Raw genomic sequence first — 24957 nt, 5'->3', positions numbered from 1 at the left:
CCACCACATCCACCGCATCCACCACCACCACATCCACCGCATCCACCACCGCATCCACCACCACATCCACCACCACATCCACCATCACCACCACATCCACCACCACATCCACCATCACCTCCACATCCACCATGACATCCACCATGACATCCACCACGACATCCACCGCCACTTCCACCGCCACATCCACCACCACATCCACCACACCCACCACCACCACATCCACCACCACATCCACCACCACATCCATCACCACATCCACCACATCCACATCCACCGCATCCGCCACCGCATCCGCCACCACATCCACCACCACATCCACCACCACATCCATCACCACATCCACATCCACCGCATCCGCCACCGCATCCACCACCACATCCACCACCACATCCACCACCACATCCACCACCACATCCACCACCACATCCACCACCACCGCATCCACCACCACCGCATCCACCACCACATCCACATCCACCATGACATCCACCACATCCACCACCACATCCACCACATCCACCATGACATCCACCGCCACATCCACCACCACATCCACCACATGCACCACCACCGCATCCACCACACCCACCACCACCACATCCACCACCACATCCACCACCACATCCACCACCACCACATCCACCACATCCACCACCACCACATCCACCACATCCACCACCACCGCATCCACCACCACCACCGCATCCACCACCACCGCACCCACCACCACCGCACCCACAACCACATCCACCACCACCACATCCACCACCATCAGTTCCAACCCACATCCACCACCACATCCACCACCACTTTCACCACATCCACCACCACTTTCACCACATCCACCACCACATCCACCACCACCCCATCCACCACCCCATCCACCACCACATCCACCCCCACACCCACCCCCACATCCACCCCCACATCCACCACCATCACCACCACATCCACCACCACCATATCCCCCCAGATCCACCACCACCACATCTATGTGTGTGTGTGTGTGTGTGTGTGTGTAGGTGCAAATGCAATGTTCTTGGATTTTCGTCACAATAAAATACTCTGAACATAATCTTCACAAAAGTTATTTACAAACGTTTAAGCTATTGCCAATATAAATTACAATAAATTTTATTTAAGTATTAATTATTTACAAAATTAAAAGCCATTGTTATTTGCAATATCAATAAATCTAAGTCACGTAAATACAACACACATTGCATTACAAATGCTATAGGTGTCACATTTGCGAAAGTTAAAACTATTGACATTGTAACTGACAAAGCTATTACTTTTGCTATTTTCAAAACCAACACATAAATAAAAAAAGTGTCATTTACAATACCAATTGCTCAAACTTTCCTAATGCGAGACCTTTTGCATTTCCAATGCTTGTTTAGATGCCCTTCCACACTCTAATCACAACTGTCAAAAAAACAGACGGTATTCCTCTGGGCGGAGTATTGAAGATCACTTGGAGAGCTGAGCACTCAAGTGATAAGACCCAATGATGATGCTTTTCACTTATTAAACTAAGCGGAGAATCAACATATATCACTCCGTACGCCTAATGTGAATGAGGGTCTCCAGAGCACGAGATCAGAAGACTCTGGCAAAAAACAGGACATGTGATTCATTCTCCACGGATTTTGAGTTTGATTTCCATTCACGCCCCTGCAATCTACTCTACTTTTCTTGATTTTTCACCAATAACCTTTTCTGTGCCCTCTTGATTGTTCATAAATAGGGCTCCCTGTTTTCTGTTTTTACTGAGTTTTGCAGACAAATACAGACAGAAAACATTGTTTCTGGGCTGTATTTGTTTTTTAAAAGTGATCAAATACAGATACTTTGGCTTCTTTTGAGTGACTCGCCATGCTGAAATGAATGAGTTTCAGGCCAATGTCCGTACACATTGGCAAATAACTACTTGGCAGCATGGGGAGTTACAAAGCTGAATGAGGTTTGCTGAAATCACTGCTCGTCTCAACATGTGTTGGTGCTACTATGCTAATTTATTTCACGTGGGTTTGTTATTTGATTATATTTGGCTGTGTAATGTGCTAAAACTTGACAGGCATCAAAGTATGAGTGCACGTCTATCCGTTAAATAAATGCAGAACAATGCGAGCTATCACCACTTCTAGTCGCAAAACACAAAATAAATATGGATAAATACCAGTAGGATGGCTAAAAAATAAATATGGATAAATACCAATAGGATGGCTAAAAAATAAATATGGAAAAATACCAATACGATGGCTAAAAAATAAATATGGATAAATACCAATATGATGGCAAAAAAATAAATATGGATAAATACCAATAGGATGGCTAAAAAATAAATATGGAAAAATACCAATACGATGGCTAAAAAATAAATATGGATAAATACCAATAGGATAGCTAAAAAATAAATATGGATAAATACCAATACGATGGCAAAAAAATAAATATGGATAAATACCAATAGGATGGCTAAAAAATAAATATGGATAAATACCAATACGATGGCTAAAAAATAAATATGGATAAATACCAATACGATGGGTAAAAAATAAATATGGATAAATACAGATGGAAGTGCACAAAAAATAAATACCATAAAACCGGGAGCCCTATTTATAAATGCACCGACTGATGCCTATACGTCAGTGCCAGACATTAGTGTGCTCCAGATGTTTGCCAACACCAGCTCGCCATCCGCAGCCTTTTAGGGGGGCATCTAATTAGTGACCGTACAGTCACCCCAAGGGAGGTGGTGGTGTGTGCAATTCTTTTGAGGAAGATAAAATTAAAGCAGTGCTTTAAATTGGCCGAACTGTCAAGTACGGAGTACAGGCACTTCCTTATTTTGAGAGGGAGAGTACCGGCACTTCTCAAGAGAAATGCTATACTTTTTAACTGGAGAGTACCAGCACTTCTCGAGACTTAAACCATTTATTCCAGCAGACGATTTCTTACTTGTTGTCCAATCTCTTGTCCTTTCCAGGATTGACTATGGCAACTCCACTTTGGCTGGCACCCCTAAAATCCATCTTGCACCGATGAAATCTGTCCTCAATCTAGCTGCCAGACTCATCTCTGATTGTAAAAAATTTGATCACATCTCCCCGTCCTCAAAAATCTCAATTGGCTCCCAATAGAAGGAAGATCCACCTACAAGATTGCCTGCATCACTCACAAAGCACTTCACCAAAACACCCCTTCTTACCTTACAACGAAACTACACAAAGCAGGTTGCTCCAGGTCCCTGAGGAGCACAAACTCCCTTGTCTTGATCCCACCCAAACTCAAATGTCAAACGACCCAATCCCGTGCGTTCTCTGGTAATTCTCCTACAATTTGGAACCCTCTCCCTAAGTATCTTCGCTGCAACCTCTCTTCAAAAAGGAACTCAAAGTACTTCTTCTCAACCAGTATTGGGATATCTAATGTTACTGACTCTGACCATGTTCACTCCTTTCTCTTCCCTTGTCCACTCCTCTTCCCACCCCCTCTCAATCCCTTCATTCTCTCACTCCCCCTCTCTTCACCCCCTCTCTCTCCCCTAACTTTTAATATTCATTTTCCACTTAATTCAATCTCTCTGTTTCTTTGCCCCCTTAGCCCTGTTGAATGCATTATCATACTGTACCTCTTTTTCGCTTAATTGTTAATTTTATCTCATTATGTTCACCATCCTAGTAAAGCGCTCTGATACTCTTGGGTCCAGTAGCGCTATATAAAACCTTTGAAATAAATAAATAAATAAACTTCCCAGAAACAAGCAGGTACATTTCAAGCACTGAGTAAAAGTAAATAGGTGTGCGGTGTTCTGCCCACTGTATTCATTTCGCATTCCAGGCCAAGAATTCCTACTCCACACCCGCGTTCTTGGAAAGAGTTTCTTGTGTTTGTTGAGGTTCTAGTGTGTATAGTGTAACCTGGCCTGGCAGTGAAACGCCGCCTCGTGAACCTTTTGTGGTGTGTTTACCTTTGCCCGTCAACTCCGCCTTTTCATTCGCCCTTGGCTCTGTGTGTCACCTCTTCCTGGGTCACCAGGCCACCCCAGTGTCTCAGGGACGTTTTCACTAGTGATCACGCACCTTCCTGTGAACCCTTAGAATGACCCGGGGTTCAGAAGTCCACTTCACAACCAGTCAGTGGTGACTCTTACGGCCACAAGCTCTTTATTCAAAACCATGTGTTTTTCTCACCAAGATTCCTGCTGCTTTTGGGGCAAATTTGCCAACTTCCGTGCCCCACCCGGATCGCTTCTTGCCCTGAGCTTGAGAACCTCGAAGGTTCCTCAAGAGCGACCCGGTGCAGAAGGGCACGAAAGGGGCCAGTGGTTCTCTGAACTCGATTCGCCGGGACTCACCTTCCACCCATCATCGCCCGCCCCGTCTCTCGTGCACTTTCCCCTTCTGTGCACTAGTGAAAGGTAAGCACAGCGCCATCTTGGAGTGATCACACTTCAGGCCTTCCCTAAAAGGCGCAGGTTACCTCTGTCAGTTTCTGGGTGGCCCCCTGGGTGAACCTCAATGTGAGTATGGGCGATAACTGGGGTGGGCAGTGGTACCAGCTGCTGCCCTTGGCTAACCAAGTTATACCCCTGGCACTGCCCTTGCCACCCTGCACCTGAAAGCTAAGACGTCACTACGTATTGTACACTCCATGCCCCCCCCACCCCCACACACCTCCCTGGGGCAGGAATAAGAAGCTGCTGAGAGGTCAACGGTTACACAAGGGGTGTCCCTTCACTGATATTGTTGGTGCCAAAGGGTGGTGATGTAAATGTAAATGTGTTGGACTGCCCGTGAGCGTCCTGGCGCTGAAGTCCGCTGGGGAACCCGTCCTGGCTTTCCCTGTGAGATGGTCCCTTTCTGGGTATCTACAGGGTGAAACCAGGCATCCCCGGCGTATGTGGGGGGCCGTTGTGGAGATGAGGCTAGCTTAATGCCCAGAGTTGCCGAGTGTGATCCCAGGTTAGAATAGGCACCGAGGCGAGAATTGTCGATTCCGCTGACCCTGGTCCACGACCCTGCCGCGTCGGGAATTGAGCCCTGGTCCCGGGCCGTCCTCTGCTTCCGGGTCTGCCGCCTCTAACCAGTGAGCCACACCACTCCACTTCACTCCGTTACTCCTGCCGTTTAATTGTAGTGAGTCAATATTCATGAGATGAGACGAGATAAAGTCACAGCTTTGGGGTCCCTGTGCTAAAAATAATGTAGCAAAGTCCCTGAGCATAATCTTGGATCCAGGGGTCCGGCGGGGCGGAACAAACGCAGCATTTGTGGCAAATTTACGGATTTGAGAGCGGCTCCATGGCGGGCTTTGGAACACGGTGCGACGTCGGGGGTTGGAGAATCCCACCCACCCCCCATCTCTGACCCCCCTCCCTGCTGCCCCCAGCGTGTCTCTGCCCCGAGCCTTCATTGCTCGCGCGCCTTTTGATGCCAGCTTAGCTTCTGATGTTTTTCCTAGAAATCTGCCTTCGCCCAGATGGTTTTCATTGTGTCAAAAGGCGTCCGTGTGGGTGGCAGCTATTTCCAGCTCTTGGTTTTTGACAGTTTGCTTCGTCTCTGCATTTTACAGCAGTTTGGCCCTGAACCTGCCGCCGAGCTCCTTAAAATAGCCTTTGTGACTGGTGTGGGGCCCGTTAGTGACGTGTTTCCAGCGGTTAGCCGCTGGCGCAATGGCATCGGAGCGCTTTGAACATTTATTAATGCGCTTTGCTTGGTGCAAGAACCCGTCTTTGGCACAACCCGGCGTCCGTGTCGTGTATGAAGGCGACTTCGGCGATTGAAGCTGCGGTTGCGTCATCCTGAGGTCTCTCGCTTCTTGGGTCTGCTCTGGGTTAGCTTCGTGTTGTTAAAAAATCAACGATTGCACAAACATATACCCATAGAGGAGCTTTGGCTTAGCCCCCTTCACTCATTGGTCTGCTCCAGCATCATTCACACTTTGCCTCCTCCCACCTAAGCATACAGCATGGGACAGTGGGTCACCCCCTTCACTCATTGGTCAGCTCCAGCATCATTCACACTTTGCCTCCTCCCTCCCTCCATACAGCATGGGACAGTGGGCCAGCCCCCTTCACTCATTGGTCTGCTCCTGCATCATTCACGCTTTGCCTCCTCCCTCCCTCCACACAGCATGGGACAGTGGGCCAGCCCCCTTCACTCATTGGTCAGCTCCTGCATCATTCACACTTTGCCTCCTCCCTCCCTCCACACAGCATGGGACAGTGGGCCAGCCCCCTTCACTCATTGGTCAGCTCCTGCATCATTCACACTTTGCCTCCTCCCTCCCTCCCCTCCATACAGCATGGGACAGTGGGTCAGCCCCCTTCACTCATTGGTCAGCTCCTGCATCATTCACGCTTTGTCTCCTCCCACCTCAGCATACAGCATGGGACAGGGGGCCAGCCCCCTTCACTCATTGGTCAGCTCCTGCATCATTCACACTTTGCCTCCTCCCTCCCTCCATACAGCATGGGACAGTGGTTCAGCCCCTTCACTCATTGGTCTGCTCCAGCATCATTCACACTTTGCCTCCTCCCACCTCAGCATACAGCATGGGACAGTGGGTCAGCCGCCTTCACTCATTGGTCTGCTCCAGCATCATTCACGCTTTGCCTCCTCCCTCCCTCCCTTCACACAGCATGGGACAGTGTGCCAGCCCCTTCACTCATTGGTCTGCTCCAGCATCATTCACGCTTTGCCTCCTCCCTCCCTCCATACAGCATGGGACAGTGGGTCAGCCCCTTCACTCATTGGTCTGCTCCAGCATCATTCACACTTTGCCTCCTCCCACCTCAGCATACAGCATGGGACAGTGGGTCAGCCCCCTTCACTCATTGGTCTGCTCCAGCATCATTCACACTTTGCCTCCTCCCTTCCTCCATACAGCATGGGACAGGGGGCCAGCCCCCTTCACTCATTGGTCTGCTCCAGCATCATTCACACTTTGCCTCCTCCCTTCCTCCATACAGCATGGGACAGGGGGCCAGCCCCCTTCACTCATTGGTCTGCTCCAGCATCATTCACACTTTGCCTCCTCCCACCTCAGCATACAGCATGGGACAGTGGGACAGCCCCCTTCACTCATTGGTCTGCTCCAGTATCATTCACACTTTGCCTCCTCCCTCCCTTCATACAGCATGGGACAGTGGGTCAGCCCCCTTCACTCATTGGTCTGCTCCAGCATCATTCACACTTTGCCTCCTCCCTCCCTTCATACAGCATGGGACAGTGGGTCAGCCCCCTTCACTCATTGGTCTGCTCCAGCATCATTCACACTTTGCCTCCTCCCACCTCAGCATACAGCATGGGACAGTGGGTCAGCCCCCTTCACTCATTGGTCTGCTCCTGCATCATTCACACTTTGCCTCCTCCCTCCCTTCATACAGCATGGGACAGTGGGTCCGCCCTCTTCACTCATTGGTCTGTTCAAGCATCATTCACACTTTGCCTCCTCCCTTCCTCCATACAGCATGGGACAGTGGGTCAGCCCCCTTCACTCATTGGTCTGCTCCAGCATCATTCACACTTTGCCTCCTCCCTCCCTCCATACAGCATGGGACAGTGGGTCAGCCCCCTTCACTCATTGGTCTGCTCCAGCATCATTCACGCTTTCCCTCCTCCCTCCCTCCATACAGCATGGGACAGTGGGTCCGCCCTCTTCACTCATTGGTCTGCTCCAGCATCATTCACACTTTGCCTCCTCCCTCCCTCCATACAGCATGGGACAGTGTGCCAGCCCCCTTCACTCATTGGTCGGTTCCTGCATCATTCACACTTTGCCTCCTCCCTCCCTCCATACAGCATGGGACAGTGGATCAGCCCCCTTCACTCATTGGTCTGCTCGTGCATCATTCACACTTTGCCTCCTCCCTCCCTTCATACAGCATGACAGTGGGCCAGCCCCCTTCACTCATTGGTCTGCTCCAGCATCATTCACACTTTGCCTCCTCCCTCCCTTCATACAGCATGGGACAGTGGGTCAGCCCTCTTCCCTCATTGGTCGGCTCCAGCATCATTCACGCTTTCCCTCCTCCCTCCCTCCATACAGCATGGGACAGTGGGTCAGCCCCCTTCACTCATTGGTCTGCTCCAGCATCATTCACGCTTTCCCTCCCCCCTCCCTTCATACAGCATGGGACAGTGGGTCAGCCCCTTCACTCATTGGTCTGTTCCTGCATCATTCACACTTTGCCTCCTCCCTCCCTCCATACAGCATGGGACAGTGGATCAGCCCCCTTCACTCATTGGTCTGCTCCAGCATCATTCACGCTTTCCCTCCTCCCTCCCTCCATACAGCATGGGACAGTGGGTCAGCCCCCTTCACTCATTGGTCTGCTCCAGCATCATTCACGCTTTCCCTCCTCCCTCCCTCCATACAGCATAGGACAGTGGGTCAGCCCCCTTCACTCATTGGTCTGCTCCAGCATCATTCACGCTTTCCCTCCTCCCTCCCTCCATACAGCATAGGACAGTGGGTCAGCCCCCTTCACTCATTGGTCTGCTCCAGCATCATTCACACATTGCCTCCTCCCACCTCAGCATACAGCATGGGACAGTGGGTCAGCCCCCTTCACTCATTGGTCTGCTCCAGCATCATTCACACTTTGCCTCCTCCCACCTCAGCATACAGCATGGGACAGTGGGTCAGCCCCTTTCACTCATTGGTCTGCTCCAGCATCATTCACACTTTGCCTCCTCCCTCCCTTCATACAGCATGGGACAGTGGGTCAGCCCCCTTCACTCATTGGTCTGCTCCAGCATCATTCACGCTTTCCCTCCTCCCTCCCTCCATACAGCATGGGACAGTGGGTCAGCCCCCTTCACTCATTGGTCTGTTCAAGCATCATTCACACTTTGCCTCCTCCCTTCCTCCATACAGCATGGGACAGTGGGTCAGCCCCCTTCACTCATTGGTCTGCTCCAGCATCATTCACACTTTGCCTCCTCCCTCCCTCCATACGGCATGGGACAGTGGGTCAGCCCCCTTCACTCATTGGTCAGCTCCTGCATCATTCACACTTTGCCTCCTCCCTCCCTCCATACAACATGGGACCGTATCAGCCCCCTTCACTCATTGGTCTGCTCCAGCACCATTCACACTTTGCCTCCTCCCTCCCTCCATACAGCATGGGACAGTGGGTCAGCCCCCTTCCCTCATTGGTCGGCTCCTGCATCATTCACACTTTGCCTCCTCCCTCCCTCCATACAGCATGGGACAGTGGATCCGCCCTCTTCACTCATTGGTCTGCTCCAGCATCATTCACACTTTGCCTCCTCCCTCCCTCCATACAGCATGGGACAGTGGGTCAGCCCCCTTTACTCATTGGTCGGCTCCTGCATCATTCACACTTTGCCTCCTCCCTCCCTTCATACAGCACGGGACAGTGGGTCAGCCCTCTTCACTCATTGGTCTGCTCCAGCATCATTCACGCTTTCCCTCCTCCCTCCCTCCCTCCATACAGCATGGGACAGTGGGTCAGCCCCTTCACTCATTGGTCTGCTCCAGCATCATTCACACTTTGCCTCCTCCCACCTCAGCATACAGCATGGGACAGTGGGTCAGCCCCCTTCACTCATTGGTCTGCTCCTGCATCATTCACGCTTTCCCTCCTCCCTCCCTCCATACAGCATGGGACAGTGGGTCAGCCCCCTTCACTCATTGGTCTGCTCCAGCATCATTCACACTTTGCCTCCTCCCACCTCAGCATACAGCATGGGACAGTGGGTCAGCCCCTTTCACTCATTGGTCTGCGCCTGCATCATTCACACTTTGCCTCCGCCCTCCCTCCATACAGCATGGGACAGTGGGTCAGCCCCTTCACTCATTGGTCTGCTCCAGCATCATTCACACTTCGCCTCCTCGCTTCCTCCATACAGCATGGGACAGTGGGTCAGCCCCCTTCACTCATTGGTCTGCTCGTGCATCATTCACACTTTGCCTCCTCCCACCTCAGCATACAGCATGACAGTGGGCCAGCCCCCTTCACTCATTGGTCTGCTCGTGCATCATTCACACTTTGCCTCCTCCCACCTCAGCATACAGCATGACAGTGGGCCAGCCCCCTTCACTCATTGGTCTGCTCCTGCATCATTCACACTTTGCCTCCTCCCACCTCAGCATACAGCATGGGACAGTGAGTCAGCCCCAGGGCCACTGGAATTATGCGGCAAGTGAGGGCCAAATTATCCAGCAGGGTTCAGTTATTTATGCAGCAAGAAAAGGCAAATAATGCGGCATATTTTGTAATAGTATAGCTTCATTATTTCGCATTTTTAAACTTGGTAACACTCTGTGGACATTAGCATTAGTACCAGTTTAACAACCGATTACAGCAATAAGGAACAGAAAGGTGACCAGTCCAGCTCTACAAAGGGCCACCCACTGCGCAGCAACAAGTGTCGTAGCATTTTTAGTAACTTTTGAACCATTTGAGCTACAAACTAGACTCTTGTACTCTGGTGTGCAGCTGCATTGAGAGCAGCTCTGGCGGGTCGGCAGAGGGCCGCAGGTGATGGACAGGCCGCTTTCGTGCCATTGGATCTTTCGGCTGCTTTTGACACTGTCTCCCATCCATACATACACACCAGCTGCGGGAAGTGGGGGTGGTGGTGGTGTCCTCTTAGTTCTCTTCTCACTTGCTGTTCGTGGAGGAAACTTCAGATCATCAGCTCCAAAGACTCCTTGTGGACTCCCTTGGGGTCCCCTTAGGCCTGACTCCATTAAATGTCGGCCACCCTCCTTTGGCTGTGCTTGTACGCTCCTTTGGCTGTGCTTGTACGCTCCTTTGCCTCTTGTGGTTGCACGGGTATTACTCAGTTAATCCTCAGAACAGAAGGCAGGTTGAAAGAGCCACATGAGATGTTCAGAGGGTGCCTCGGTGTCATTGCAGGATGGGCGATTCAGAAGGCGTTAAATGTCAGCCAACCTGAGATGCAGTCAGTAGTTGGCAGTAGAGATCTCCTGGCAAAGTCCTGGTGGCACAAGAACATGGGGTTACCCACAACCCCTGTATAGGAGATAAAGAAAATCTTGTTTTTGGCCTTGAACCAGAACTAGCTACATGGTAAATTAAAAAAATATGTCCCTTTTGGGCGTCTGAGGCCTTCCAAGGCTCACCTCCTGGAAATTCTCAAAATTCAAAAAGTCATTGCGAGCTACAGAGCCATTTCGGTCGCGACTGTCAAGATTTGAAACCCCCTTCCCTATCCCACCCTGGAGGAGAGCAATTATGTTAGATTTAGATACTGGTTACAAACACGGTTATTTCTAGACATCGCTCACATCTAATGGCCAGGGCTCGTGTGTGTCGGAGTAGAGCAGAAGTGAGTCTCTGGCCCTCTTTAGTGCCAGGGGACCTGTCTGGGTCACAGTTCGCACCGGACAAATTAAAAAAGAAAGTAAATCTTGTGTCCATGTCTGGAGGTCCTGGCTCTGCTATTGTGGCCTCCGCCTGGATTCCACATCTGATGTACTGTCCAGCTCTGGTGATTCCATTTAGAGTGTTGCCAAGTTCTGGAGGCCAGGTAACCAGGATAAAGGCTGGCGGGTCCTTGAACCACAACACCTGACAGAGGCTGAGGAATCTACAGGTACCTGGGAGTAAAGGCAGGCAACCAGGATAAAGGCTGGCGGGTCCTTGAACCACAACACCTGACAGAGGCTGAGGAATCTACAGGTACCTGGGAGTAAAGGGAGGCAACCAGGATAAAGGCTGGCGGGTCCTTGAACCACAACACCTGACAGAGGCTGAGGAATCTACAGGTACCTGGGAGTAGAGGGAGGTAACCAGGTTAAAGGCCTGCGAGTCCTTGAAACCACAACACCTGGCAGAGGCTGAGGAATCTAGGGTTCAGTGGTGCCTTTAGTGTCCTCTTTCCTGAGGGTACCAGTGTGTGTGGGTCCTGTCTGCGGGGCCAAGCCGTCCATGCACCCCTGGCCCACGCGGGGAGGTGGGGGACAGGAGCACCCCATGAGGGGCAGCCAAGACATGGACCTCCCTCCCCGCACACCTACGACTGACCCAGGACCATCTCACCTTCATGAAACACCTCAAGACCTGGCTATTCGAGCTGTAGTGGCACCCCCCGCTCCCTTCAGCGCCTTGAGACCCTCACGGGTGAGTAGCGCGCTTTACAAATTGACTGATTGATTGATTTATTGACCCCTGGAGCGCGCACAGGGCCCGTGTCATGCGCAGCCCCGTCTGCACAGAAGGCCCGGCGTCAACAGAAGGGGGCATCTGCAGCGCACACCCACCCAAGCCGCGTGGAAACAACATACGGGCGGGTGCACATTCTGTTGATATGCCTGTCAGGGTAATTGCTTCACGCCATATTTTGTGGCAGTAAATGTGTACGTTCTCAGAATCTCATTACAGCTCGGATGCGGTGGCACCGGTGGCGCATCGATGTTTGAAGCCCGGGCTGCTTTGTGGTGCCAGCGAGTGGGTCACGGACACCGCGTGATTGTCTCAGCAGAAGATGGGCACAGATTGGGTTGAAACGCAGAATAAATGCTGCAAAGAGCCTGCTTCACGTACAGCCTCCAACTTTTAAAAACGCCTTTAATTGTAGAAGTAAATACATGTACAGCTCAGTGGGCCGCTTTTATATGCGGGGCCAGGTGCATGCGTGAGGCATTGGTCAATTTGTGCTGATGTCCCTCCCCACATACAGCCCCTACTCCGACAACTCCCCGATTATAAAAACAAGGTTCACGTACAGCGCAGTGGGCACAGGGCAGCTCCTACCTGGGGGCGACCCTCGACTCCAACCTGAGCTGGAGGGGCCACATTGAGAAGACTTGCCAGAAAGCATCAACCAAACCAGGCTGCATCGAACCCGCTGCTGAGGACGCAATCAACGCAATTATTTGACCAACAATGACATATATGGTTCACCACTGTGGAGCGGCTGTCAGCTGTAGCATCGGAAGCCTCTACAGACACTACAGAGCAAGGCCTTACGGATAGCAGCTGGTGCTCCTTGCTTCACAAGAATGGCCGACCTCCACAGAGATCCAGCCGTTGAGATGTTCGACGACCATCTCCTCAAACTCAACGAGAAACTCTACAAAGGACTAGGTCAAAAGGAAAACCCACTGATAAAGAAACTTGCTGACATTTCTGCAAACGCTATTGACCGATATCCGCGGCTCCAGAGAGCGTACTCTATGAACCTACTACACCTGTGACAAAGTGTCACAGATCAATAAGAAAACAAAACTGTGACTTAAAAACTGATAATGAACGTGGAGTAATGAGGATAAAGCCTCGGGAACCAAAGCACACCACTGTCAGAAGAAATCAGACAGCCGGAGAAAAGGAACGGGCACAGAGAGCCCTATTTAGAAGCCGCCCCAAGGAGTGTGTGCGAAGGGCTGTATGGGTCTCATAGATGAGTGGATGGGGGATCGGTCAGTTGCCCCCACATACAGCCCCTTGCTCAGAAAACAATGTGATTGTAAAAACCGGGCCACGTATAGCGCAGAGAGACCCATTTAGAACCAGCTCCAAGGAAATGGACGGAGGTCTGTATGGGCCCCACAGATGGGTGGATGAGGCACTGATCCGTTTCTGCTGACCCCCCACTCACATACAGCCCTCTACTCTGAACACTATATATGTATATATGTGTGTATGTATATGTGTACATGATGCCTATGGATCGAAGGACTTGCAGAAGGTGAAACTCCGCCTAAAATAGCACGGACTGTCGATTGCTCTACTGGACCATCCAAGGCCCTAATTATACTTCTACACGCCCTGAAGAAGCCCCAGGCCGGATGGCCATGTAGGGGGCGAAACACGTGTTGGCTGTCACCTTTCTTGACCTTAACACTGAAAACTCGAATAGGAGTTATATCAAATAAAAACTTTCTCCAAACAATCGTTTTAATTGGATTTATTCAATGAATCAAGACAATATCCCACTTGTCCTAACTTTCTCCTAAACATATATGTATGACTAAATCTATCTCCATGGTTTAACTAGTGTGACACACTGTCTTCTCTTTGTCAACCAAACTGCGACGTTTAGATGCACTGGTGGCAGGCCGGCTTTAGCTCTGGTAGCGCCCAGAGTGACAATGATTTTTGGGTGTGCGCTCGCCGCCCCCCATGACCACTTCCATGGATTCCCTCAATAATAGCCTCCAACAGTGTCCCTCATCTCTCCATAGTCCTTCTCTCACATCCACTGAGTTTGTTTTAAAGCTTTAATTGGGGTTGGCTTTGACCAATAAGAATGTATTTCTTCCTAAACTAGCCATTTTTTATCAACATTAGGATAAGGAAAGCCTGGGGGGAAACTTAAGGTTCCAGCCCTATTCCTTACAGCTTGCATGCAGCTCTTTGATGGTGGTTCATAAGGCACTGTTATTTTTTTTTAAGTGATAACTTATGAAATGCTTTAATAAAAGGACCACTGTGACAAAAGCAGTAACCCACTGAGCTATCTATGCACATGAAATACTTTTGTTATCTGCACGGTGCACGTTCTTTGCAGCAGGCTTATTAACCCTCTGTGCTACCTTATGATGAGTCAAACTGCCACGAGACAAAACCCATCTCTCTCCAGCAGGAACATTAATCACCAGAGATATATTGACATTTGTATTGCTGCCTGAAACCTGCTGGACACACAAGTAACTCTGCAGCAGTTCTTTTTAAACCTATAAGTTATTTCTAAACACAGCCCTGCCCCCTCTCCCACCCTCAAGGTCAGCGCCAGGTGCGGCTGCACCGGTTGCACTGCCCTACAGCCAGCCCTGACTGGAGGCAGCTAATGCCTTTGCCCGGGAGACCGGTTGGTGTAGTCTAGGTGGGTAGTTGAGGGTTTGGTGGCTCTGAGTGATGAAAGGTTTTGGCAGATTTCAGTAAAGTTTGATTGCAGTTGCCTACAGGAGGGAAGACATCATCGGGACACCAGGGTTGCGGACAGGTATATCTGGGAGAACACTGCTGGTGAGGTTTGATTGGTGGAGGACAGGAGTCAAGTTTGGTGAGCGCCATCTTAGAAACCCAGCCATCCAGGATGTTGAAACCGTGGGATCTCAGGTGTGTGAAACTGGTTGGGTAGGTCTAACATTTTATGTCCACGCTCAATTCTGCATCAATTCTAAGTGGAATCTTGAGATGATGAATGAGTTAGTGAACTTTAGTAAACTAGACGTAAGTTACAGAAGATCAGGAAAAAGGGGGATTCTTGGATGATTCCACTGAAAAAGGAGAGGGCAGGGGAGTGAGAAGACCCTAGATGAACGCAGGAAGGTCTCCGCGGAGCACCGAAACGCAAGTTCTGGTTATCTTGGTCGCCATGAGTTACTCCAGAAGCGCGGAGTTGTCTACTTGGAGGCCAAGAGGCCTGGACTCAACAGCTCCATGTTGTGGGTCCCACCTGTTTCCTTCTTGGGCTTGAAGCCCCATGGACAGATGTCAAGGAGCCCATGTCTTCCAATAGGTTTCCATGGATGGGGCTGGGCACCTGTATCTGGCAGTTTGGGGGGGTTGGGGGGGGCGGGGTGGTCGTGAAGGGTGGGATGTGGTCAGGCTTTTACCTGGCAGAATGGATGTGAAAACTAGAGGTTTCAGCCTCCCATTGACGTCCATTGGATTTAATTTGGCAAGTGGGGAAGCGAAGAAATATGAATATTGTTAAAATCTTTGCAAAAAGAGAAACAACGGTTTCAAGCTAATGTGGACTCCTCCCTCTGAATCCGGGGCAGCCCCGCCCGGGGCAGTGGTCAGCAGGGTAGGCTGCGTGTGGATATATGACTGAATAATTTGTATCTTAATGAATATGGTCAAATCACGATTTTTAATTCCAATTGTGGTCTCATCTTTAATTGTTTTTAAATTTAGAATTTGGCGTAAATGGATTATCGAATTTTTTCCTTATGTGTAAATGTGTTTTATAAAATGTGATGCTTTTTATGATATGTTTTTATCGAAATAAAGCCTTATACAATCAATCAATATGACTGAATGAGGCATCTTAACATTTTTTAATGTATTGATTGCACATAAGTGATCTTTAACTTTAAATGTACTTGATCTTAAATGTGCAGAGCAAACTCCGCAAGAGTTGCATTGGTTTAACAAGATCTATGCCGCCGACACGTGTTTCCCAGCTGTAATTTGATGCTTCCTCGGGGCACAAAACACTTCTGGCTAAGGTTTGTGTTCATACCAAGTGGTTTAGAAGTTACTGACCAATGGCTGTGCTTGAAGCCCTGCTTCAGCTTCGACATGTTCCAGGTTTGGAGTCATTAACACTGGCGTGGGGCTGTGACTCCCACGAGGAGAGGCGGGGCCTCGGTGAGTTAGTGGGGGAATGACCCGCCCCGCCTTCAGATCCCAGCAGTGGCATTAGAGGGTGGGGAGGGGTTACTCCTGGTGGGGGAGCCGCACCCGCCAGTCTGTGACCTGGTGGGAGGCTAGGTCCTGGCTGCCAGACCCATGTAAGTCAGGCACTGGTCTGTAGTCCATGCCTGTGTGCATCAAGTGCCTGTGAACATCAAGTGCCTGTGTGCACGCAGTGCCTGTGTACGTCTTGCATCCCTGTGTAACTGCCTGTGTACGTCGACTACCTGTTTGAGTCCAGCACCTGTGCGCTTTAAGTTCCCATGGTTTTCGTGTGTTGAACTCGTACCTGTAACCCTAGCTATGCACATGCTGCAGGTGACCCCAGCTATGAACACGCGGGTAACCCCAGCTATGCACAGGCTGCAGGTGACCCCAGCTATGCACAAGTGACCCCAGCTATGCGCAGGTGACCCCACCTATGCACAGGCTGCAGGTGACCCCAGCTATTCGCAGGCTGCAGGTGACCCCAGCTATGCGTAGGTGACCCCACCTATGCACACGATGCAGGTGTCCCCAGCTATACACAGGTGGGGGAACCCAGCTATGCACAGGCTGCAGGTGACCCTAGCTATGCACAGGCTGCAGGTGACCCTAGCTATGCACACGCTGCGGGTGACCCCAGCTATGCTCACGCGGGTGACCCCAGCTATGCACAGGCTGCAGGTGACCCCAGCTATGCGTAGGTGACCCCAGCTATGCGTAGGTGACCCCAGCTATGCGTAGGTGACCCCAGCTATGCGCAGGTGACCCCACCTATGCACACGATGCAGGTGTCCCCAGCTATGCACAGGCGGGTGACCCTAGCTATGCACAGGCTGCAGGTGACCCTAGCTATGCACAGGCTGCAGGTGACCCTAGCTATGCACACGCTGCGGGTGACCTCAGCTATGCTCAAGCAGTTGACCCCAGCTATGCATACACTGCAGGGGACCCGAGCTATGCACAGGCTGCAGGAGACCCCAGCTATGCACACACGGGTGACCCAAGCTATGCACATGATGCAGGTGATCCCAGCTGTGCATATGCTGCGGATGACCCCAGCTGTGCACACGCTGCAGGCGACCCAGCTATGTACACGCTGCAGGTGACCCCAGCTATGTACGCGCTGCAGGTGACGCCAGCTATGCACAAGCAGTTGACCCCAGCTATGCATACACTGCAGGGGACCCCAGCTATGCACAGGCTGCAGGAGACCCCAGCTATGCACACGCAGGTGACCCCAGCTATGCACACACGGGTGACCCAAGCTATGCACATGATGCAGGTGATCCCAGCTGTGCACATGCTGCGGGTGACTCCAGCTATGCACACGCGGGTGACCCCTGCTATGCACACGCGGGTGACCCCTGCTATGCACACGCTGCAGGCGACCCAGCTATGTACGCTCTGCAGGTGACCCCAGCTATGTACGCGCTGCAGGTGACCCCAGCTATGCACACGCTGCAGGTGACCCCAGCTACGTGCAGGCTGCAGGTGACCCAAGTTTGCACAACACACGTGTCCATCAACACAGTTCGCTTACAGAAGTCAGGTATGTTCAAATAATGGATACACTAGGTTTGATCTGAAGCTCTTAAATAGGAACCCAGTTATACATTGTATTTGTTTTTGCATACCTTAAAATATAAACCATCAGTTGTTTGTTAGTCTTGTTTGATGGGTCAGTCAACTTTGCTGAAATACACTCAAATTAATTCTCATTTGTTTTAAGGAGACTTTTAGAACATACTTTTCTCCTGTAAACACAGAACAGTCAGCCGTGCACACCTGTTCCACAGAACATTCACAGGGCAGGTACAGGCATGAACACTGACAGTTTCCTAGTCACCTGCAGGTCGTCTCTGTAGGCCAGCCCTGTCTGGGAATCTGCTCTCCCCATGCAAGTCTTGCATTGAAAGAATCTGACAGTCTTGTGGTCTGCCCCTTCGAAGATGGCTCTTTCTGTCCTCTGTAGGCCAGCCCTGTAGGGATCTGTTCTCCCCATATATGTCTTGCATTGAAAGAATTTGACAGTCTTGTGATGTCTTGCATTGGAAGAACTTGACAGTCTTGTGGTCTGCACCGTCTAAGATGGCTCTTTCTGTCCTCTGTAGGCCAGCCCTGTAGGGATCTGCTCTCCCCATGTATGTCTTGCATTGAAAGAATTTGACAGTTTTGAGATCTGCACCTTCTAAGATGGTTCTTTTTCTGTTCTCCTCTGCAGGACGGCACGCGGCAGAAGCGGGAGCGCAAGAAGACGGTGTCGTTCAGCAGCATGCCGGCGGAGAAGAAGATCAGCAGCGCCAGCGACTGCATCAACTCCATGGTGGAAGGCTCTGAGCTCAAGAAGGTGCGCTCCAACTCCCGGGTCTACTATCGCTACTTCCTCCTGGACGCCGACATGCAGTCGCTGCGGTGGGAGCCCTCCAAGAAGGACTCCGAGAAGGCCAAGATCGACATCAAGTCGGTCAAGGAAGTCAGAACCGGGAAGAACACCGACATCTTCCGAAGCAACGGGATCTACGACCAGATCTCGGAGGACTCCGCCTTCTCCATCATCTACGGCGAGAACTATGAGTCCCTCGACCTTGTGGCCAACTCAGCCGACGTAGCCAACATCTGGGTCACCGGGCTGCGCTACCTGATCTCTTACGGGAAGCACACGCTTGACATGATCGTAAGCAGCCAGGACAACATGCGGACCTCATGGGTTTCACGGATGTTTAGTGAAGCGGACGAGGATAACTTTGGACACATAACCTTGTGTAAAGCTGTACAGTGTATAAAGAACCTAAACCCTGGTCTGAAAACCAGTAAAATTGAGTTGAAGTACAAAGAGCTTCACAAATCGAAGGACAAAACAGGCACGGACGTCACCAGGGAGGAGTTTATCGAAGTCTTCCACGAGCTCTGTACTAGGCCTGAGATTTACTTCTTGTTGGTTCAGTTTTCTAGCAATAAAGAATTTTTGGACACCAAGGACCTCATGATGTTCCTGGAGGCTGAGCAGGGTATAGCGCATGTCACTGAGGAGATCAGTTTGGACCTTATCCACAAATACGAGCCATCGGCAGAAGGTCAGGCCAAGGGCTGGCTCTCATTGGACGGTTTTACCAATTATCTAACATCGCCCGACTGCTACATATTCGATCCCGAACACAAGAACGTGTGTCAGGATATGGAACAGCCATTGTCCCATTACTACATTAACGCGTCTCACAACACCTACCTGATCGAGGACCAGTTCCGTGGTCCGTCAGACATTTCTGGGTACATACGGGCGCTTAAAATGGGCTGCCGCAGTGTTGAGCTAGACGTATGGGATGGCCCGGACAACGAGCCCGTGATTTACACCGGTCATACCATGACGTCACAGATAGTCTTCCGTAGTGTGATTGACATCATTAACAAATATGGATTTGTTGCTTCAGAGTACCCACTCATATTGTGTTTGGAAAACCACTGTTCGATTAAACAACAGAAAGTTATGGTGCAACACATGAAGAAAATTTTGGGGGACAAACTCTACACAGTTTCTCCAAACACAGAGGAGGCATACCTGCCGTCACCGGATATTCTGAGGGGAAAACTCTTGGTGAAGGCCAAAAAGCTGCCCTCTAATTGCACTGGTTTGGAAGGGGATGTCACGGACGAGGACGAAGGTCTGGAGATGTCACAGAGGGTGACCAAAGATGGCATCGAGCAGCAGACTGTGGGCCCGGTGAAGCGCGTACAGCTGTGCAAGGAGCTTTCGGAGCTGGTCAGCATCTGTAAATCTGTTCAGTTCACAGAGTTTCAGGCTTCATTTCAGAACCAGAAGTACTGGGAAGTATGTTCGTTCAATGAGGTGGTTGCCAGCAAGTATGCAACCGAGAACCCGGGCGACTTTGTCAACTACAACAAACGCTTCCTGGCCCGGGTGTTTCCCAGTCCCATGAGAATTGACTCCAGCAACATGAATCCTCAAGATTTTTGGAAATGTGGTTGCCAAATAGTGGCAATGAATTTTCAGACGCCAGGGCTGATGATGGACCTCAACATTGGGTGGTTTCGACAGAACGGGAACTGTGGTTACGTCCTTCGACCGGCCATCATGCGCGAGCAGGTGTCGTTCTTCAGCGCCAACACGAAGGACTCGGTCCCTGGAGTCTCGCCTCAACTTCTTCATATTAAAATCATCAGCGGCCAGCACTTCCCCAAACCAAAGGGTTCGGGGGCCAAAGGAGATGTTGTGGACCCATATGTCTACGTTGAGATTCATGGAATCCCTGCCGACTGCGCTGAGCAAAGGACAAAAACGGTGCACCAAAATGGAGACAACCCTATTTTTGATGAAAGCTTTGAATTTCAAATTAATTTGCCTGAGCTTGCGATGGTACGCTTTGTTGTGTTGGACGACGACTACATTGGAGATGAATTTATTGGTCAGTATACAATCCCATTTGAGTGTTTACAGACAGGCTACCGCCACATCCCGCTGCAGTCGTTGACGGGAGACGTGTTGGCCCACGCGTCTTTATTTGTGCACGTTGCCATCACAAACCGGCGTGGTGGCGGGAAACCTCACAAACGTGGCCTCTCTGTGAGAAAGGCCAAGAAATCCCGGGACTACGCCTCCATGAGAACGCTTTGGATTAAAGCAATCGACGAAGTGTTCAAGAACGCCGTCCAGCCAATCCGCGAGGCCACAGACCTGAGGGAGAACATGCAGGTAAGATTCCCTCAGTCTAATCAGTAGCTTTAAGTAAAAGTGTGTGCTTTGCTTGGTATGACTTTGCACTGTAAATTTAATCCAACAATGCTAATTGAAGATTAGACAAAACTGATTAAAAAGTTATTTTGATGTCCAGAAAATAGTGAAAATGGAGGCTGTGGAGTGATTTTCAGGCTGGTAGCGCGTCACAGACCCTGTGCCTCTGGCTACGTGAGCTTGAATCTCTGCTAAGTACTGTGCAGGGAACAAGGATGAGTTACTTCTGTGGGTGTTGGTAGGACCTCTTGGGACCTAATTCTGGTCACCATTCCACTCAGATTTCTGCGTCAAACAATTTGTTTGTCTTGTTCCTCATGCACAAAGCTGAACAGTGCTGGGTTTGGAGGTCCAGTAAGTGCACCCCTCGCCTGTTAAGGGGGGGACCCTTTCCAGGTTAAGGACATGTCTACAGGACACGAGGCTCAAAGTAGGAAACAGTCCATGTGTAACCAGGAATGTAGACACACCTCCCTGAATGCCATTGTGGGGGGTAATTGATCCCAGTTCTTCCTGCCAAACTCCTCATGCACTGAAGAACACTCAAACTTCATTTTGAAAGGTGCTGTGGGCCGCTATTTCTTTAATTTTTCACCCTTTATGGAAAATGCCACAGTAGTGGGGCGGTCTTCCAGGCCACTCAAAATATTGACAGTAATGATCATTGCACATAACAACCAGGACAAAGCATCCTCCCAGCAGGGAGCATCAGCTCCTGGTCCTGAGAACGCCCTTCCTCTGAAGCAGCTAAGATGCTGTATTGATGCACAATAGAAATGGGTTTGGGGCAAAGCAAATTTGCACCTATCCTTTATGAATCTTCTATCTTAATAGGTAAGGTGCTATGGACCGGAGATCCAAAACCCCTACATCTCCTAAGACACAGACTGTCCTCATTTCCATGAACAACATACAATGGTCCAGCACTCTAATTTCAATTGTAATTTGCAAGAGATAAATAGTTTCTATATATCCATTAATAGATCAAATTTCATAAAGACAGTGGCAGTTCAGCAGAGTAGTTTTCAGCAAATTTCTTTATTCATAAATTCTTTTTTCCGCAGGATAAAAGACCGTAGCCAACGCGTTTCGTCCTCTCGGACTTCTTCAGGGGAAAAAACACATTTTCTTGCGATCTGTTTTGAAATCATACACAGCTGAATTTTCTCCTTTAGAGATCTGGTAAAACTCGATTATATCTGAGATTTTTTTTTTATTTTTTTTTCAAAGTAATATCTGAGATTTTTTAAATACAGTGTATGGTGTTTGTTAAAATTCAATTGTTGATTTCTCACGTTGGGGGGATCAGTCAGTATCAACCGTTCTCCGTTTCATTTCCTGACAGGTTTTTGAAAAGGGTCCGTCGGCACGGTAGCGTGGTGACGCCACACTACCGTGCTGGCAGACCCTTTTCAAAAACCTGTCAGGAAATGAAACGGAGAACGGTTGATACTGACTGATCCCCCCAACGTAACTGCCACTGTCTTTATAAAATTTGATCTATTAATGGATGTATAGAAACTATTTATCTCTTGCAAATTACAATTGAAATTAGAGTGCTGAACCATTGTATGTTGTTTGTAAGATGCTGTATTGAATCTACCATGGGCTTGGTGCTGTCAGACTGGATTATTGGGGTAAAAATCTATGCTGGAGCCCCAAAATGTATCCAAACACTCCTTATATGTTCTGAAAAAGATGTCCCATCCCCGGCGCTCGTTCCAGCATCACTGGCTTCGGTGGTACCAGCGCTGAGATCCAGTTGACCTGGTTCTCTCTCCAGGATGAGGGGGGGATCTGAACCAAAGGTATTCGGGAGCCAGATGCCACAGTACACCTCAGGCAAAGCAGGCTCGAAGATACAGGCAAAATTCAGACGAGCCCTGAGCCGGGCAGTCTGTGTGCTGGGCACCATCTCTGGAGCGAGCAACATCCTGATCACAAGACTCAACTGATCAGAGATTTGAAGACAGCAAAATCAAAGGAGATGATGAACGGAGCGTTGAACATTGCAAGCACTCACCCCCAGTCAACTGATCTGGGTTTAATCCATCATCATTCTTTAGCCCACTCTGCCACCCCAGTTCAGATCCAGCTATATGCAAATCAGTCTGACCCTGTGCCTCATGGGAACAGTTCAGCCCGAACTGCCAAGCCATGTCTTTCCTGGACCGGAAACAAGCATCCTGGGACCGGTTTCTGGCTATCGGCCATCTTCAGCCCGGCTTGCTTGAATCCAGTGGCAAATTGAGCAAGGGACACACGTCTGGGCATACCCTGCCAATTTAGGGCGAACAAAGCAAACACGAGGAAATGATGGACGGATTGCGGAAACTTTTCGGACACTCACCCCAGTAACAGATCTGGGTTGAATCCATTATCGTTCTTTAGTTCATTTCGCCACCTCCCTCTACCTCCCCCCTTTTGTGTATTTCGTTCATTTCGCCACCTCAGTTCAGACCCTGCTATATGCAAATCAGTCTTGACCATCATGGGAACAGTCCAGCCCGAATTGCCAAGCCATCTCTTTCCTGGACCGGAAACCAGCTTCCTAGGACCAGTTTCGGGGTAACACACCTCATCAGCCAGGCTTGCTTGAATCCAGTGACAAAGTTAGCAAGGGACCCACGTCTGAGTATACCCTTCCCACTTAGGGCGAAAAAAGCAAAACAAACATCTGAAGACCCCACGCTCGCAAGAAGCGTTTACCTCTAGTGTCTTCATGGGGGGGGGTGGGGGGGATGGAGACGGGCCCTTCTGAGTGCGGTCTTTGCTCTTCAGAAGCCACTCTTGACCACCCACCTGGACCTACGTCTCCTAAAGTTGGGAAGGGCCTTGTGTGATGGCTCTAATAACAGACACCTCCCTAGCGCTACGAAGCTGCAGCGGATTACACGCACGAGCTACAAAACCAGTTACATGGATTAATAAACAGACGTGCATGTAAACTAGAGGAAAGGCTGAGAGCTGGGTATTTCCTATGTGAGCTGGAAGAGAGGTCAAGGATTGAATGGGGTTATGCGAGGAGTTGGTGGCCGAGAAACCAGAGGGGACCTGGGGTCTAATCCCGGCTCCAGCACTCGACTGAAAACCATGTGATTCTGGCCAAATCACCTACTCTCCCTGTGCCTAAAATAGTAAAATATATGAAATGCATGCAGATGTAAATTCGCAAAATATAATGAAATGGATCCGTTTGGTGAAATGTACTGTGAGTAATGTGCAGTGCTCTTTTTCTTTGCAGCCAGGAATACCTATACATGCATGTCACGTGTGCACAGGCCCCTGTGGCGTGGATAAACACTTCAGCCCTGTCTGGTTTCACCTTCTCTGCCCCCCTCATGCCCAGAGCCCCTCCTTCTAGTTTACAGATCTAGAAATCCTTCGGCTATTGTCTCCCACACATCTGTATGCACCATTTCTGTGCCCAAATGAAAGATGTAACGAAGCCCAGAGAAGTGTCTGGCTGGTCCATTTTCTGTTTCGTGAGATATTTCTAAGGGGATAAAATAGTGTCTTACATGCTGGTTCTCTCTCTCTCTCTCTTTCTCTCTCTCTCTCTCTCTTTCTCTCTCTCTCTCTTTCTCTCTCTCTCTCTCTCTCTCTCTCTCTCTCTCTTTCTCTCTCTCTCTTTCTCTCTCTTTCTCTCTCTTTCTCTCTCTTCTCTCTCTCTCTTCTCTCTCTTTCTCTCTCTCTTTCTCTCTCTCTCTCTCTCTCTTTCTCTCTCTCTCTCTCTCTTTCTCTCTCTCTCTTTCTCTCTCTTTCTCTCTCTCTTTCTCTCTCTCTTTCTCTCTTCTCTCTCTCTCTTTCTCTCTTCTCTCTTCTTCTTTCTCTCTCTCTCCTCTCT

The 24957-nt window shown here is 50.0% G+C and overlaps 1 protein-coding gene across 1 annotated transcript in view; it reads left to right on the top strand.

Annotated features, from left to right (window-relative positions):
- Window positions 1–24957, top strand: part of PLCL2 (phospholipase C like 2) — a 399007-nt gene that overhangs the window by 183543 nt on the left and 190507 nt on the right. The window contains exon 2 of the mRNA XM_078664019.1: window positions 18585–21071. Within this exon, the coding sequence (XP_078520145.1) occupies window positions 18585–21071 (2487 nt within the window). The remainder of the gene's footprint in view (window positions 1–18584; window positions 21072–24957) is intronic.

The sequence above is a fragment of the Lissotriton helveticus genome, chromosome 10, assembly GCF_964261635.1.
Source record: "Lissotriton helveticus chromosome 10, aLisHel1.1, whole genome shotgun sequence".
NCBI classification, from domain to species: Eukaryota; Metazoa; Chordata; class Amphibia; order Caudata; family Salamandridae; genus Lissotriton; species Lissotriton helveticus.
Note: the sequence above shows the minus strand (reverse complement) of the source record. Positions and strands in the feature narration are given on the sequence as shown.